The sequence below is a fragment of the Chenopodium album genome, chromosome 11, assembly GCF_948465745.1.
Source record: "Chenopodium album chromosome 11, dcCheAlbu1.1, whole genome shotgun sequence".
NCBI classification, from domain to species: Eukaryota; Viridiplantae; Streptophyta; class Magnoliopsida; order Caryophyllales; family Amaranthaceae; genus Chenopodium; species Chenopodium album.
In genome coordinates, this window is record NC_137844.1 from 33,996,203 (window position 1) to 34,013,645 (window position 17,443).

The window sequence follows — 17,443 nt, forward strand, 5'->3', positions numbered from 1 at the left end:
GTTGATCCAAGAACAAACTCTCTTCTGGAGTATGGTATTCCGGATACAACAACCGGATTCCTCTCCAGTATTGTTAGACCACCTGTCATTACTCTGAGTTTTTAGTTAAAAGCCCCAATTTATACAGTTCATCTCCAATCATTCTTTTGCGGGCTCACAGAATGATTGCCCTGTGACACACATAGACAGTTTCTTGGAGAAATGTGACACTATGAAGCTCAATGGTGCACTGATGATGCTATTAGACTACGCCTTTTCCCTTTTTCACTACGGGATAGGGCAAGGGAGTGGTTACGAGATGAAGCTATCGGTTCCTTTGATACGTGGGACAAGCTGGCCAAGGCCTTTCTAGTTAAATTCTTGGGGCAAGAGTAAATCGCAAAATTAAGGAATGAGTTATCAACCTTCCATCAATCTAATGAAGAATTCCTATACGAGGCATGGAGAAGGTTTAAGTGATTGTAGAGACAACAGCCTCATCATGTTACTCCAGAGTGGATGCTGATACAAACGTTATATAATGGTTTGACCCATGAGTTTTGCATACACATTGATGCTATGTTCAGAGGTTCTATCATGATTAAGAACCCAACCGACGCGAAAGATTTGATTAAAAAGATGGCAACTAATGATAATTACCATCTAGGAGGACGAAATGCTACTAACAGAGGAGGTAAACACGATGTTGATGCTCTAACCATGTTGACTAATTCTGTGTAGGCATTGACTCATAAATTCGATCAACTCCTAGCCGGGTCTCCTCAACCCTCGATGTAAACTTGTCAAATGTGTGAAATGAGGGTCATACTGCACGAGAGTGTCAGCTTAATTATGATGGAATGACGATTAAGCAAGCGAATGCTTTTTATAACACGACCTCCACAAGGCCATATGATCCTCATTCCAACACATATGATGGAGGGTGACCAACACATATGATGGAGGGTGGAGAAATCATCAAGGATTCTCATACAAGAACACTCAAGCTCCAATAATTAAACCACCACTACCTGTTTTTCAAGAAAGGGCACCTTTCATGTAGGAATTTAGATACTCTAAGCAGGGAATTTCATGAATCATATTCATTAGCATCTAAACACCAAGATCAATGCATAACACATAAATAACATATAATTGTACCTTTAAAGCATGATTCCATGTGTGATCGAGCAAGAACAATAGGAGATAAAGAAGTCCAAGCGTGATTCCTCTACTTAGTCCACGGGCAGAGATTAAACTTTCACTAATGCTAGTTAGTCGTGATTGAACCTTTCAATCAACCTTCTACGGAGAGGAGAGGAGTCAAACGAGCCACAAACCACCACCACCACCACCACCGTGCGTCCACAGTGCGTCGGTGTTCGTACAGTATGGACAAAGGGGGGAGGAAGAGAGAGGCGTATGAGAGAGAGAGAGGGGTTAGAGTGTTTGGTTAATTGCTTCACAATTTATTGTATGGGTAAAGTATCACTTATGTCAACCCTAGGCATGACCTCTATACATATATCACGTATATAATTAGAGTCCATGTGAAGCCCAAACACTTAACCCAATTCAAACTACACTAGCCCTACTCCTTACGTGGGTTGTCATTACCTCATGAGGCCCATTAATGAGTCTCTTACTGACTAGGGAAAAACTAGGTCATTTAACTAATCCTCCCTAAGTCAAACTAAATTTATAAACACTTAAAAAACCTAAATACGAGTATAGAGGTAAGTCAAGGGTCGAACCCAAAGGAACTGTAATGTTCAAGCACTCTCAATTATGCGCCTAAGCTAGGTCGAAGTCGAAGGTGAAGAAGGAATAGTAACAACTAACAAACTAACAATCAAACAAATAAAACACTAGGAATGGGGATCAACAAGTAATTATGATAATTGCAACAACTTGGGAAGATCATGCCAATCAAAGGTTGTGATCGAAGACTAATGAAAAGAGCTATCAATTGGAATCAAAGAGCTATCTCCTAATCGTTAAGCTAGGGTTCACTATGAATAACAAATTAAGAGAATCACAATCCAAACCAATCGATAATTGCAATTCCTAAATCAATTGGTCGTGTCATTAGCAATTACAATGCAATCTAGCATAATTTTCAAGGCCTAATCGAATTACACACATGCAAACCTTCATTAAATTAATCTCAGCAATCAATCAACACAATTCCCAAATTAATCACAATCAATCAATCATACAAGTTTCACCCAATTCTTAGCCAAACAACTACTCAAGAATCATTATCTATCAACAAACAACTAAGGAAATCAAGAATCAACAAAATATCAAGAACAATTACACTATCAAGAATTAAACATCAAGATTAAACCAAACAAACATGAAATTGAACAAAGCAATAAGGATGAGATAGAGTGAGAAATGCTCATTGATTGGTTAAGAAGATCTTCAATACAATTGTCACCATTGGATCTTCAATCTCTTAAACCACCATTGAAATCCCTCACTTTCTCTCTCTAAAACTACTCCTAAACTATCCTTAAAAACTAGAGAGAGAAGCTCTCAACCTAACCTATGATATGAGAGAGAAAGTCACCAAACTAATCTAAAAATTTCCTTCTAAAATAGAAATGACAAGGCTAATTTATAATAAAACGAGCGAGGGGAAACAGGGCAAACCGTGCACACGCACCACCTTTCTGTGCGCACGCACAGCAGGCCACAAAAGATCTGTGCGCACGCACCACCCAGGCCGCGCGCGCGCATAGCTGGGTCTGCTCGCACGAACCACTATGTCGCGCGCGCGCACCCCTGCTTGGTGCTCGTGGCCTTGCTTCCTTCGCTTGCTCGATCAATCTCCGCGCTCCCGAGCATCCTATCATTGGTGCACTTGAGGCGATGCTCATGAGAAGGGCAGCTCCTTTATTTTCCAAGCACTTGAACATTCCAAGCCAAAGCATTGCTTCCAAGGTCCTTGTGCTTGCGGAGCTAGCTTGAATTGCATGTTTGGATTCCCGAACTTAGATCCATAAACCTCCCTGAATGCGCTCGAGCTTCCTCCTTGATAATTAAATCCCAGGAAACTCGACACACCTACAAAACAAGTCAAAGAAATGGATAAGCGAGAGAAATAGCCGAGAAAATGAATAAAATAATAAGAAAACCATTAAAAGCATGCATTTCTCTAAACTAACACACAAACACGCAAATCAAGCATTATTCCCCAAAAACACGACATAAAAGACTAAAAACGAGTATAAAAATAAGAAGAAAACCTAGCCTAAGAGTGCCATAAATGGCACGCATCACTTACTTGTTTAATCCAATACCCTTGTTGTATGACCTTATAGCATCCATTCTATTGGGTTTTGAACTATTTAACTAGCCCATAGATCATTTATCATATCTAGCAAAAGACAATGACGACCCAAAAGAATGAACTTATTATCTCCATAATAGTGATCCTTGATATATCAAGTAATTGCACTTATCAAAGACGTAATTCCTTCAATCTCCCACTTGTCGGAGACAAGTGCGCAATATTCAAATTCCTTAAGTCAATGTGTGTCGATTTGATAATATGATTACATCTCATGTCAAGATCATATTAATCTACAAATATTTTCTTGAAAACTGAGTTCGAATTACAAAACAAATGATTACTATGTAATCCATTTGAGCACGGCCATGCATTTTCTGAATTCTCCCTCTTCAAGGGCCCAAGAAACATTGCTAATTAAATAAGTAGACTCAATCCAATCTTGTGGCAACCAAAGATCCCACTAAACTTTTGAAGTAACCAGGAAACACCCTTTATAACGTCCAGTTACGGGAAGACGTTTGAATGCACCACAATTAAATCAATCACTGAATGGAATAATGTTCCACTCATGTCAAAGGAATCCACTAATATATCTGAAAGCTCTATACTTGAACTTCAAAGTGGGTCTATAGTTTTACACATAAGACTTTTTCTTCATTTTATGAGAACATCAAACAATTTTGATTAACTCACAAAAATTAAGAACATTAACTCCATGATGCTAAAATCAATCCATTAAAGGATCTTTTATGCATCCCTAGGATTATTGGATTCTGATTGTATCATATACAAATCTTCTATGAACAATTTCAAGAAAGTGTTTTGAAATTCATTTACCAAATCTCATAAGGTAGAAATCACTAAAATATCTTTAATAATTCTTGGCAACATAACTAATGTAAAGGTTTCATCGTATTCATAGTCATACTATGAATTAGTTGAATCCTTTAATATGTCTTTGCTTTGTTTAGAAAACATTTTTCTTTCTTCTCTGTTTTTCTTATAGTGGGTCTTACCCAATTAGGCAAACTTATCAAGTGTCATACACTTGCTTACAGACTTAGAATCTATTTCATATTTCCTAGTTTTTAAACCACCTGGAATTATAACTTGTCAAATCATCTTTATTACTTGCATAATCATAATGTTCCAAAATCAATATTTTAGAACTCTTAGTCAATACGAAATCATATTTCTTTGGCTAAGTTTTAGATATGCTAGTCATCATTGTGGGTCTTTACGCAACAATTGAAATTTATACAACAACTTTGTTTAGTTTTCACTGAGAAACGACAATAGAGGATGTGCACTTGGAATGTACTACCTTCGACACATGGTTATTATTCCCATTACACTTGATAAGACCATGCATTGTCATTTATAACATGAGGTGAATCATGCTCATATTGTTGCTTTTGTTCAACTACTTCTCGAATTTCTTCAAGATTTTTGAATTAACTTTTCTTGAACTCTTTCAACGCTCTCAAACTTTTTGAGATTCTTATACTCCCACTTGCCTTTTCGAAGAGGCACATTTGACATAGGGTAAACCAACCATTGTTTGAACCATGTTTGTTTGTTGCTTTTCTCAAACTCTTTTGAGATTTATACTACTCCCACTTGACCTTTTGGAAATGACATCTTTTCCATAGGGGCATCTGCTTGAGAAACAAACATTTTGTGCTAAGTATGACTTGTGTAGTAGTACCCCGTGCTCTGTATAGGAATTGAACGTGTATCAAACGATTTAATACACATTTTATTCCTTGCTTTTTAGAAAGACTTTATAAGAACTTTTTTTATCCATATCACATATGAAACCTTTGGTACATTTTTTATTTGACATATGTAGTTTTTTTTTAGTTATGTAGCTTATCTTAAAAGTTTATCTCCTGAATAATGGTTGGAAGATAGGTAATTTTCATCCACTATCAAAATATATCTTAGATGGCTCCTTTTCATAAACACTTCAAAATGTTTTCTTTCGAAGTTTGTTGTAAAACGATTTCACAACTCTTGGATGTTTACCAAGGTCTTGGCTTAAATTTCCATATTACAATCATATCGCAATACTTTGAATATCTTGCCAAGTAGATGTCCTAACTCGAACTTTCACGATTACAATCATATTGTAGTGTTTATTTATCTTGTCAAGTTGATTATGAACTTCATAGTAGACTTTTGAACTTTTCAAAATTTTCAAACTTTAGCTGCAACTAAGCACAAGTGATCATATCACAAATGAAGTTTCATTGTTCATCTTTAGCCTTTGAACCTTAGGTTTCTTACATCGATATGTATTCGACCTCGAGTTCACTTCATCATTTCTCTAAACGATGACTTTGTCAAAATTTTCAAATTAGAATGATATTTACATATATCGATAAATTCACTATCTAATGATATTGAATGTCCATTCCTTTGGATCTTCCGCATGCGATGTTCATTTTCATTCGAATCATTTGACATTTTAGAGACAATTTATATGTATAGACCTGGTTTATCTATATCTACCATATAGAGATTTTAAACCTATTTAGCTTTTCAAAACACACTTTGATTCAAATAAGCATAGAATAGCATTTACTCGATGTTTTGAATCTTCATTGCTAGTAAACGTGTGTTTGTGTTAATTGAACATGATTTAGTTCTAGCTTAATTGGTAATACATGTGGTTTCCAACCAATGAGGTATGGGGTTCAAATCTCTCTGAATCCATTTTTTAATTAAGATTATTGAATGTGGATGTGGCATAAAATAATGATGTGGAGTCATACTGGTGTAAGGATACACGTGGCACATATACAAACTTATCACAAATGTTTATTAAAGGCGGATTTACACCAACTCTATTGTGTAGTAGAAGTTTTGGAAAGAATTTACTTTCCAAATTTCAACTCACACGTGGGAATTTATAATTGCCAAAACAAACAAAAAACAATTTTCTCTCTCTTCTTCATTCATTCACCATTTTCTCTCTCTTCGTGATTTTCTCAATAGAGATTTCTCTCTCCTCAACCGACGATTTTATTTCTCCTCAACCAGTAATGTTCGAGCTTTTTCTCTCTTCTTTTTCACTTGTGAAGTTGTTATTTGCTAAATTCAAGTTTGTTTACTTAATTTTAGGAGATTTTTGTTAGTTTTAATTTAGTTGTTTTGATTCTTCGATTTTTAGGTTTTTTTTATTTTGTTTTTGTTTTTGTTTTTGTTTTTGTTAGTGTTCGATTCTGCAGTGGTGAAGAAGAAGAGTACAAAGCAGTCTTCTGAACAAGGTGTGTTTTCTTATTTTTTTTTTCATTATTTTTCAAAATTTTCAACTCAATTTTTACATATAAATGTGTTTTTATATGTCGAACTACTAGTGCATGTTATTTTTTAGAGTTTGCACTTGATTTTTTTGTTTATTTTTTATGCCGACTATGATAATTGGAATTGAATTTTGAAGTTAATGTGTTTAATTTTGCTTTAATTCTTTGTTCATCGTATTTAATTGGTTATACATGTGTTGTTACGTGTTAAACAACTTTTGCATGTTATTTTTTAGAATTTTCTCTTTGATTTTTTGCTTTTTTTAAGGGAGATTATGATAATTTGTATTGATAATTGTATTTACTTGCTTATAAATTGCTTATTAATGTGTTGTTATATGTCCAATAACTAGTGCATATTATTTTCCTGAATTTGCTCTTTGTTATTTTTTGCTTAGGTTTTAAGCAGAGTATGCTAATTGGAATTGATTTTGGTTTTAGTTAGAGTATGAGAATAGCAGTATGTCATTGTGTTTAGAAATCAAAGTAAAGGGGAGTAATACTATGTGCTATATGTGTCACTTATATGCATAACAAGGGTCACTTTATGTAGTTAAAAGGGTAAATTATATGCACACAAAGGGTCACTTTATGCAGTTAAAATGATCACTTTATGCAGTTAAAAGGGTCATTTTTTGCAGTTAAAAGGGTCATTTTTTGCAGTTAAAAGGGTCACTTTTTAATATAAGTGTTTTCCTGGAGTAACATTTTTGCATACAAACTTAATTTTCCCAAGAGTATTTTGTTAATTGGTTATTTGTGGTAATTTCTCTATGTTAATCAAATATAGGAGGTTCTATAGGTGGATATCGCTTTAAAGTGCCTTCAAAGGGAAAAGCAATGCCTAAAGAGTCTGCTAAGGCCAAAACGGTACTTAAGAAGGCCAAAACAGTTCTTAAAGAGTCTCCTAAGGGTAAAATAGTACCTAAAAAGCCAAAACAATGCCCGAAGCTGCTAAGGTCAAAACAGTACGTAAGAATGTCAAAACCAAGAGAAAGAGGAATCTTTAATTGGAATTGTATTTTGATTCTAATTCTGATACTTCACTGTAATAGAACTTGTTTTCAATTATTCTTGATTTACATTTTTTATTATATTTTGTTTGTAGTCTATATTGTTTTAGTTACTTTTTTTTTTTTAATTATTTAGGGTCCAGAAACATATGATTACAAGGTGTATACCACATACCTTGGAAAGTTTGGTGCAATTCTTCAGTGTTAAACAAAAACAAGCTATTGAAGAAGTTGGTTTTGGTGGTGTAAGGAGGGTGTGCCCATCTTAGGGGATCCTTCTCTGTTATGCCCATGACCCTTTAAAAGCCTAGAACTTTACACTTTTGAATGTGCATTAGGATATGAATTCCTGACTGTTTGGGAGACCTTGAATTAGAACTGATCCAATCATTACGCTTTTTTGTAAGAAACTAGTAAGGAGTTGCCAATGAGTTTTAGGAAAACTCATAAACCTTGTTCATGCCTTTCTCCCAAGTAGAGTTCAAGGGATATTTAGCACGAATCATAAGTTAACCCATGCCCAAATTGTCTACTTGTACTAAAAATGAGTTTGGGAGCGAGGGTACTAAAATAACGTTCCTTTTTAGGGAGGAATCGATATTCTAGCCCCAGTGCGGCATCTAGTAGCTTTTCCTTTTTAACAATTTCATCACCAAACAATATATGCAACGTGATACCTAAAACTAAGTTAGTTAATTTTATTTACAAGCATTAATCACTTAGGAATTACATTGTAAAAGTCGTTATTCTTTTTAATTCAAATTCATGAAAAAGAACAATAAACAAGATTTGCCTTGGCTTAGGTGATAGAACAATAATTAATTATTCCAATTCTAATCTTTGATTAAGGCAAGAATACCATGTGAAATTAATTAATTAAAAGTTTATTCAAAGTGATCAAACAAAACTAATTAACTAATTAAAGGTGTTTTAAACAATAAAAAAAAGGTGATTTATCTAAGTGCTCGGGAAACTAACCACTTTTCTTTGCTAGATTTTCGTTTAGAAAACTTATAGACTCCTTCTTGTTCGGGAACCTCCATCGTAGGGACAAGTAATAAGAGTGGTGAGTGTTTAGGACAAGAGGGTTGAAGGTACACAAGTTCACAATGTTTCAGCCAGTGTTTCGGGTTAATTTTTTTGTTTAAACTTCGGATTAAGCCCCTATTTATAGGGAATGAGTGCATTTAGGGTTTTGAGCATTCTGCCACAGTAGGTGGCGCACGCCTGCTGCGCGCAAGTGATTGAGATGCGCTGCTAGGGGCAACGCAACTAAATTTCATGCGCGCGGTATTACGGTAAGATTCGATTCAATATTTTCAGAAAATTCTGAATCTTCCGTGTGCGCATCACTGGAGGCTGCGCTGGGTTTCACGCACAACCTTGTGAGTTGCGCGCGCCAGACCAGCGCGACTCTTTGAGATGCGCGCAGATTTTCCTATGATAGCTTCAGTTTTTAACCTAGGCGCCCTTATGTCCGTCAAAATTAGGTTTTAACTTCGGGTTTAGACCTAATTATTGATTAGGCTTAGTTAGTTGGTCTTTAGTTCATTTTCTTTATGGTCAGGCTAGTTGTTTTGTATTCTTGTGACTTAAATAGTAGTCTAAGTATTCTTTACGGTGATCCAACACAAAGATGGTTTTTTTTAACGTCATAGCACTTCCGGTCGGGAGAGGAGGCCAAAAGTAGATGTCTACAGTTATCCCCCACTTTGATCGAGTCTAGAATAGACGGTCAAAGTAGCCTAGGAAATAAATCTGAGACTCATTCTGCGAAGTTCATAAAAGGATGTCGAAACTATCCTTAATTTGCTAAGTGTTCGAGACAAGTAACTGTTAAGGCTAGAAAAAGTACTTTCTAGTCTTAATGCGCTATAGAATCTAGATTGATCCTTTGCAAGTGTAGAACGCTTTTACAAGTAAAGGTTGTCCTAAGTGATGTCATGTCATGAGAACATATCGGTTTAAAAAAGAGTAAAGCGGATGATATCGTCTCAATATGGCATCATTGATCTAAAGTCCCTCGATATGTCATTGAAACTTTAGTCCATGATTTTAACAAAGTAAAAGATGATAAAAATAGAGGTTTTGACACTCGCTTACCAAAACGAAGTATTCGGGGTCCACAAGACAGAAATACATGTCTCAGGACTGGAGGCATCTATCCAAATCTAGTAAGAGAGGAGAAAATCAGCAACTCTCTCAGAAGTTATGTCCACAAGATGAAAACACGGGTCTCAAGACTAGGGACACGTGTCTAAATAAGTGCGACTTCATCATGTCTCTCTTTATACAGGGGGTGGACGGACACCCTAACTGTCCGGTAAGCTAGTAAGCTTACTAACTACTGTATTTACTTCCAATCGAGAATGTGTCTGTTCACGATGGTTCGGCGCGCCAGTTGACTCGTAAAGCTAACGCCTAAAGTTGAAAAGAAGTTCTACCTTTTTCGTTACGGAGGTAGATCACGTTGCTGGGAAGAGGATGCAATTTTACGCAGCACCTACGCCATACAATTTTTGTTGTGGACGCCAACAAAAACGAAAAGAACGTGACAATTTTAAATTCACTAAAGTAAAATGAAAAACCTTTGTATGGGAGCTTTTACGTAAAGCACCACTACCAAACATTTTAAGACACGCTCACGAAAAACGTCCAAAACATATGCTTAGGGAAGGAACAAAGCAGGGTGTGCATGCAGGATGATGCAAAAAGCAAACAAAAAGAAAATAAACTACAACGTGCAAAGCAAATTTAAAGGATTTCGATAATTTACACGCCATTACGTCTGTTGGGTTTCGGAAAGTCCAACCTTCCGCGGAACGAAACCTGACCCCAAGACCCGCTCATAATTAATATAACTAAAAGTAAAAATTACCAACATAAAGACAAAAGACAACATTATCCTTTATGCGCGCTTCGCTAGTTCGACGAGCTCTTACATGGAAAGCTTCGAGTCCCGCACGTGCGTAGACCTCCGACGAAAATCCACCCGCAACTCAACCTGTCAGGTCTCTACTTGGAGTTTAGCCGAGCTAGACCAAAAATAAACTAACTTGAGTTTTAATGAAATTAAAGGTTTTCTCTCTTTGGAGATACCTTATTGAGTTCAACTTAAGTGGGATTCTCAAGTCTCAATACATGGGTATTTATAGAGAATTCAAAAAAACATTCCATTCTCCCATTAATGTTGGATAGTTGGTAAAAATCAATTTTCCATTTTATTTTTAATTCAAAAACAAAAGAAAAATAACAAAGCAATAATTAATCAACAAGTCGCAACAAGGAGGGAGAGGGTAGGTGAGGACCACAGGGGGGGCACCAAAGCCTTGTCCCCCAAGCATCCCAAACTGCCTCACACTCCCCTCACTCGGAGAATATCACACGGCACCATGTGGCACCCAGCCTTGGGAACTATGGCGCGCCTTGCTGGCGGCCTTGTGCTCGGGTGGGCCTGCCCGTGCGCATGTGTGTGTGCGGGCTGCTAGCCGCAAGGCCTGCCAGCCTGCCCCAGCAAGCCATGCCTTGATGCGAGTTGTTGGGTCACGTTGTGCAGGCTATTGTGCGCCACAATCTACTGGCCAGTGCACCAACCCGCACATGCGCGCAGCAAGCCATGCACATGGTACAAGTTGTTGTTGCGCCTATGTACGGCTGGTGCTCGGTGTTTTGGTAATTTGTTGATTAATTGATTTTTACCGTCTCGTCATTTTATTCATTCGACCGATGCTCGGTCTCGACGCTCCTAGCTCGAAATCCGACGTCAATGTTCATAATACTCGAGCGACTCATTAATTCCTTACGAATTAATTCGTTGTGACGGATCGTTAGTTGCTTGGGTGTGACTCGAAGGGTTCAGTCAAGATTAAGATGTAATATTAACTATACGTTAACATTACTGATCGGAAGCGGCCTCCAACTACGCATTCTGATCACTTGACCTCATTGAATAATTCGCTTTCTAATAATTTCGAACCCTCTATCGGAATAATACACTTGTTTGAAGGACACCTTTCCTATCAATCTCCCACTTATCCTTCCTAACAAGTGTGCTTTTGTGTATAGCCTATTTCATATGTCACTTAATGTCTCTTCATGAACTATAAGGTAAGATTATTCGTCATCTTTATTTCGTCACGAAGTGTTTCTTGAAATTTGAGTTCGACTGTCAATAAGCAGATGATTTCTAAAAATCTATTTGAGCACGGCCATGCATTTTCACGGTCTCGCTCTTCAAGAGGCCTTGTAAACAAGAAAGACATGTTCCTTATGGTTAAAAGGGGGATATTCCTAGTCTTGTACTGTCAGCTTCTCTTAGTAAGAGGACCTAGCTGCGCGAGTGTTGCCGTTATAATCCCCATGTACGACAGACGTTTGACGAACATCAAAGCGGACTACTACTCAAACAAGAGAACTCACAATACTCATGGTCGAGGAAAGAGGTTCCGATAGCCATAATGAAAGGTGTACTTATGACGATTTTTAAATCACTTAAAGTATTCTCATAGGTCGATAAGGTATGGTTCTAAACCAATACCCGTGCAAATAATTTATGACAATCATGTCCTTGTAGAACAAGAAACGGTGCTATAAATCAAACTACACACTATTCTCAACTGGTTATTAATCGTCCATTATTTAAATGACCTCCATTAGGTATAATTTTCGATTATTTTCAAATACTAGTATCTAAATATTAAGGTACAAAAATACTCAACGGTTCCCAGGTCGTATTTAGATTTACAAATACATGACGGAACGTAGTCCGTATTTTCTATCCTAATCGTGCCCCATTAGTTGCCATTTTAATAAAACCCGTGGGAGAATATACATTCCACTTATCCATTCATTTGTGAATGGTCCATGCATTTTACAACGATAAACAAGCAACAATGCATAAACACGCGTAAACTAGTAACAAATTTAGGTGGTTAATCCGATTAGCGCGCCTAATTAAAACTAATCAAAGTTGTTTAATCGATTATGTAATTTAGCGTAATTAAAATTGAAGCTCCCACTAAATTCCGCATCCATCTTAATAAATCCAATTAATTAAGCCGATAAACCCAAAATTTTGCCAAAATAAAATTTTGCAAGTGCCGCTCAAAACCAAGGCCTAGCCTCCAAAATTTTAATTAAAATTAATAATCATAATTAATATAATTAAAATAAATAAAACGGCTAAAACGCAAAATAAAGCCCAACGCTTTCATGTGCCTAGCACCAAGCAATAATGCTTGTTTTGCTAGGAACCAAGCTTCAGCTAGTCGCGCACTAACCTCCCTTATGCACCAAGCATCACACTCATACACTCACGCTCGCACCAGCCGCACACACCTTGCACAACCACACATACGCACATCAGCGTGCATGGCGCGCACATCATGCTTGCTGCTGCGCCATGATGTTGCTTGCTTGCTGGCCGTGACGCGCCATGCTGCAAGTCAGCAAGCAGAAGCCACGCCTGGCTACACGCACCAGGCAGCCACACGCGGGCTGCTGTGCAACCTAGCTGGCTAAGGGTGGCTTTGCCTTGGTTTTCATGCCAAAACCTCGGGATTTAAAATCGAATTTTGCGTAACTTAATTAATTAATTCCAAATTAATTTTAGAATTAATTTAGTGAGAAAAATGAAAAATAACAAGTCCAACTTAATAAATTCATTCAAATGCACAAAACCAAAATTATTTCCAAGAACTATTCTTTAATAATATTGGTTCAACTTGACGCAATAAAATGAATAGGGCTATTCTCACTATTAATTTAATTAACTTAAATTAATCATGAGATTTGACAAAAGTAAAGGGGAGTTAGAATTATGAACACAAAAATTCAATTAAAGATTCCAACTTTAACTTGTGAATCCTTGAAAATTATATCTTCCAATATGAAGATAAATTAAAATTCTATCACAAGATTGAAACTTTATGATTCCAATCAACTTAATAAATGATTAAATAAAAAAGGTTCAACAAAAATTCATGGAATTTTGTAACTCAAAGTTCCAACCACTTAAAACAATTAAAGATTGGATCTTTAGTACTTATAAGCCTCAAATAATAAATTTTTTCACACTTAATGCAATGGATTTGCAATTATGTGAAAATTTAATCAATCTTTCAAGCACTAACTACTACAAAGTAACCATGCTTAAAGAAGTAAAAAAATGCAGAAACATTAAGGAAAGAACCAAATACATAATCACCATAAATATGCCATTAAGATTTTAGGTTAAAAGATTTAAAATTTTTCGTCAAAAATGAAATACCCTCGAAAAAAGGAATTTCTGGTCGAATTTTGGCTTTTTCACAGTCCTAAAAGGGTTGAAAACTTTCCAAAACGCTATTTCCACCCAAAATTCACTATATTTGGGCGAAAATCCAGGTTTGGGGCCAAAAATCACATTAAAACGGGATTAAAATTAATAAAACCAAGCTACTAATCTAATTAGTAACATAAACCAGAAAATTAAAATCATAAAAACACCTTGAAAATTTTTTAGTTATAAAAATGAATTAACCTGGCTCTGATACCGCTGTTGGGTTTCGATGAGTCTAACTCACCGCATAAATAAAACCCGAACCCAAGGAAAAACTCACAATTAATATAACCAAAATGCATAAATTACCTTTGAAGCGTGCTTCGCTCGACCACTGAAGCGTTTACTTGAGAAAGCTAAGCCTCGCAAGGACAACGGCCTCCGATGATATCCACCCACAACACAATCGTGACGGGTCTCTTACTTGGAGGTTAGCCAAGGTGGACCTAAACAGTACTCGAGTAATTAATGGACTTATAGGTTTTCTTTTAAGTGGAGATGCCTAATTGAGTTCTTATTCAAGTGAGTTTTCCTAATTCCCTAGTGGGATATTTATAGGGAAACTCAAGTGAGAAATCCACTCTCCCATCAATGTAGGAGAGTTGGTAAAATCAATTTTCCCATTTTATTTTTAAATGAAAAATAAAAGAAAATAGCGAACAACTAATTAATCAACAAGTGGCATTCTAAGAGGAGAGGTTAGGTAAGGACCACAAGGGGGGGGGGACCAATATTTGATCCCCAAGGCTCCCAAAAACTGGATCCCTTAAGCCACATGCGCTAATGGACTGCTGCCACGTGGCAGGCCAAGCCTTGGCACCCAAGCAGCCTCGCTGGTGCTTAGTGTGTGTGGCTGGCCTGCTGCTATGCACGACAGTGCTGTTGCCTCGGCCTAGCACACCAAACATTGCTTGCGGGTTGCTGGCCAAGACCCCTGCGAGCCACGCTGCTAGCTGAATGCTGATGCTGCCCTTGCACATGCAAGCATGGCTTGCTAGCCATGTGCTGACAGCCTTGCTAGCAATGGTGCGCTAGCATGCCACAGCACCAGCCAGCCAGCCTAGGCTGGCTTGGTGCGCATGCTAGCCACCTTGCTATACCAAATGCCCCTAACACTCGGTTTGCTCAGGACATTCTGATGCTAGGGGTATTTCGGTAAATTGTTGATTAGTTATTGATTTTACCGTCTCGTCTTCTATTTATTCGACTCGACTTGCGACGCTCAGTTTTGACGCTCCTAGCTCGATTTTCGACGTATAAATATTTAATACTCGAGCGACTCATTAATTCCTTCCGAATTAATTCGTCGTGTCGGATCGTTAGTTGCTTGGGTGTGACCCGAAGGGTTCAGTCAAGATTAAGCTGTAATATTAATTATGCATTAATATTACTGATCGGAAGCGGCCTCCACCTAGGCATTCCGATCATTTGAAATAACTGAATAATTAGCTTTTTAATAGCTCCGAACCCTTTATCGAAATAATACACTTGTTCGAAGGACACCAATCCTTTCAGACCCTAACATTCTGAGCTCTCCAGAACTAGAAAATTCGCAAGCTTGAAAGGGCGGGTAGTCGTCACCAACTTCATCATGTGGCTCCTGTGTGATAGGGCCTTATCTTCTTTGATATGTTATTTAGAATCTTTATTTTTACAAGACTCGTAATTTTTTGACAATGTTGTTTTGTTGGCATATACCCTTTTTTGTGGTGATTCCTGTCGATTTTCATTCTAACACTCTTATTCCTGTAAAAACTGTCTTATCGTTGTAACTACTATTATGAACGTCAAATTCGAAAGTTTGCCCTATATTCACCGACAGCCTACTTACATGCTGCTTACTTAAATTGTCGGTTGTCTCTTTTTACTTTTTCTTTATTTTTTTTAACTTTCTTTTAAAGAGTTTTGCTTTTCAAACCTTGAAACCGCTTTATTTAAGCAATCGCAAGATGGAATGGTTCAGCCATCATATTCTAAGCAAAGACATTTTATTACTGGCGTGTCCTTACTTGAATTATTAAAAGCAACTTATCGGCCATTTTGCATACACAACTTTACTTTGGATATTCTACATGACGGCCATTTTTCAATGTTCCCGTGATTTGCGTTTAATTGGTTCTACTAGTACTCCCTACCCCCTTAGTGGATGTACTTGGGATCCAGGTGCATGCTCTAATGACTCAGGCCATATTGTGGTGATATGAACAATTAAAATGGTTACACCCTTTGTTGTTGATTCAGATTATAGTACCGGTCACTCAATATTCTACATTTTACAGTCAGTTGAGTACCCTTGTCGGCGATCTTGGTCATGGTTACGCCTCAAGTCTGCATATAACATGACTTGATTTGGCGGGTATTTTACTTTGAACAAACAATCTCACGAGTTAATGATTACAACTGATCAGGTTGGAAGCGCATTAACTTTGTGGAAGTGGTTTTGAGTTGTCCGTCCCATTTGACGATGATAAGTCAAATGGAGGATGCCTAGTCAACATGCATATCAAAATCTGACCTTTTATTGTTATCGGCACTATCTGACAATGATAGGTCAAAAGATTTACATATTACATCAGTTTAAATATAGAATTTCTTTAACACCGCTGCATTCCATACATTTTTTAACGACTTTTTCACCTTTCATGCATTGGCATTGGCAACCCAAACCTTGTAAAAATATTCTTCCAAATAAAACTTTTTCACCTTTGATGTAGATATCTTTGTTACCGACTCCGCCTCTATCCATTTGGTGAAATAATCTATTCCAATAATCAAGAACTTCCTTCCACCCGTTGCTGAGAGAAAGGCCCCCACTATGTCCATTCCCTATTGCGCAAACGGAACTGGGTTAAGTATCGGTGTCAGATCATTTGGCGGAAAATTGATAGCTGGTGCATACTTCTGGCACTTCTCACACCTCTGCACATATTGCAATGCATCTTCATTCATTGTCGGCCAATAATAACCCCATTTCTTTGCTTCTAACGACAAAGCAAGGCCTCCCATATGATTTCCACAAGTTCCTTCATGAATTTCTTCAATAAGCCTTGCAGACTCAAAATCTGTGATGCACCCTTTGTAGAGGCAGTAAGAATCCCCTTTTGTATAGTTGGCCGTTATCATGATGAACCAAACACTATCTTTTTTCAGCTTTTGCGATTTTGCCTTATCAATCGGCAATGTCCCATACAGAACGTATCCCAAAATCTTGTCGTACCATTGACTGCCGGTATCCACACACAGGGTTTGTTCCGAAGTTTCATTAATGCTTCTTTGCTTCCAGATTTCCACCATCACTGTTCTCTCCAAATTATTGAAGCTTGAACTCGCAAACTGTAGACACCTGATTGTGTCTCCCTAAAAACCAAACCCAGTGACGAATATCTTTCAAGTCATTAATTATCGAACGAGGTGAAATGTGAAAGACTCTCGTGATGCATCATTTTTAATAAAAATACTTTTCGAAAATACTTCTCTTCATACCTTATTTATGGAAAATGTCCAGTTCAATTTGGTTTGGTCC

The 17,443-nt window shown here is 37.2% G+C and overlaps 1 protein-coding gene and 1 non-coding gene across 2 annotated transcripts; both read right to left on the reverse strand.

Moving 5' to 3' along the window:
• Nucleotides 1-381: 381 nt before the first annotated feature.
• On the reverse strand, nucleotides 382-488 carry LOC145569727 (small nucleolar RNA R71). Its single transcript, XR_014096269.1, has one exon. It is a non-coding gene; the product is annotated as a small nucleolar RNA R71 (small nucleolar RNA).
• Nucleotides 489-16,746: 16,258 nt separating this feature from the next.
• On the reverse strand, nucleotides 16,747-17,214 carry LOC145566526 (uncharacterized). The gene has a single exon (XM_081625917.1). It carries the CDS (start codon nucleotides 17,212-17,214, stop codon nucleotides 16,747-16,749), a length of 468 nt encoding a protein of 155 aa, XP_081482043.1.
• Between the last annotated feature and the right edge of the window lie 229 nt (nucleotides 17,215-17,443).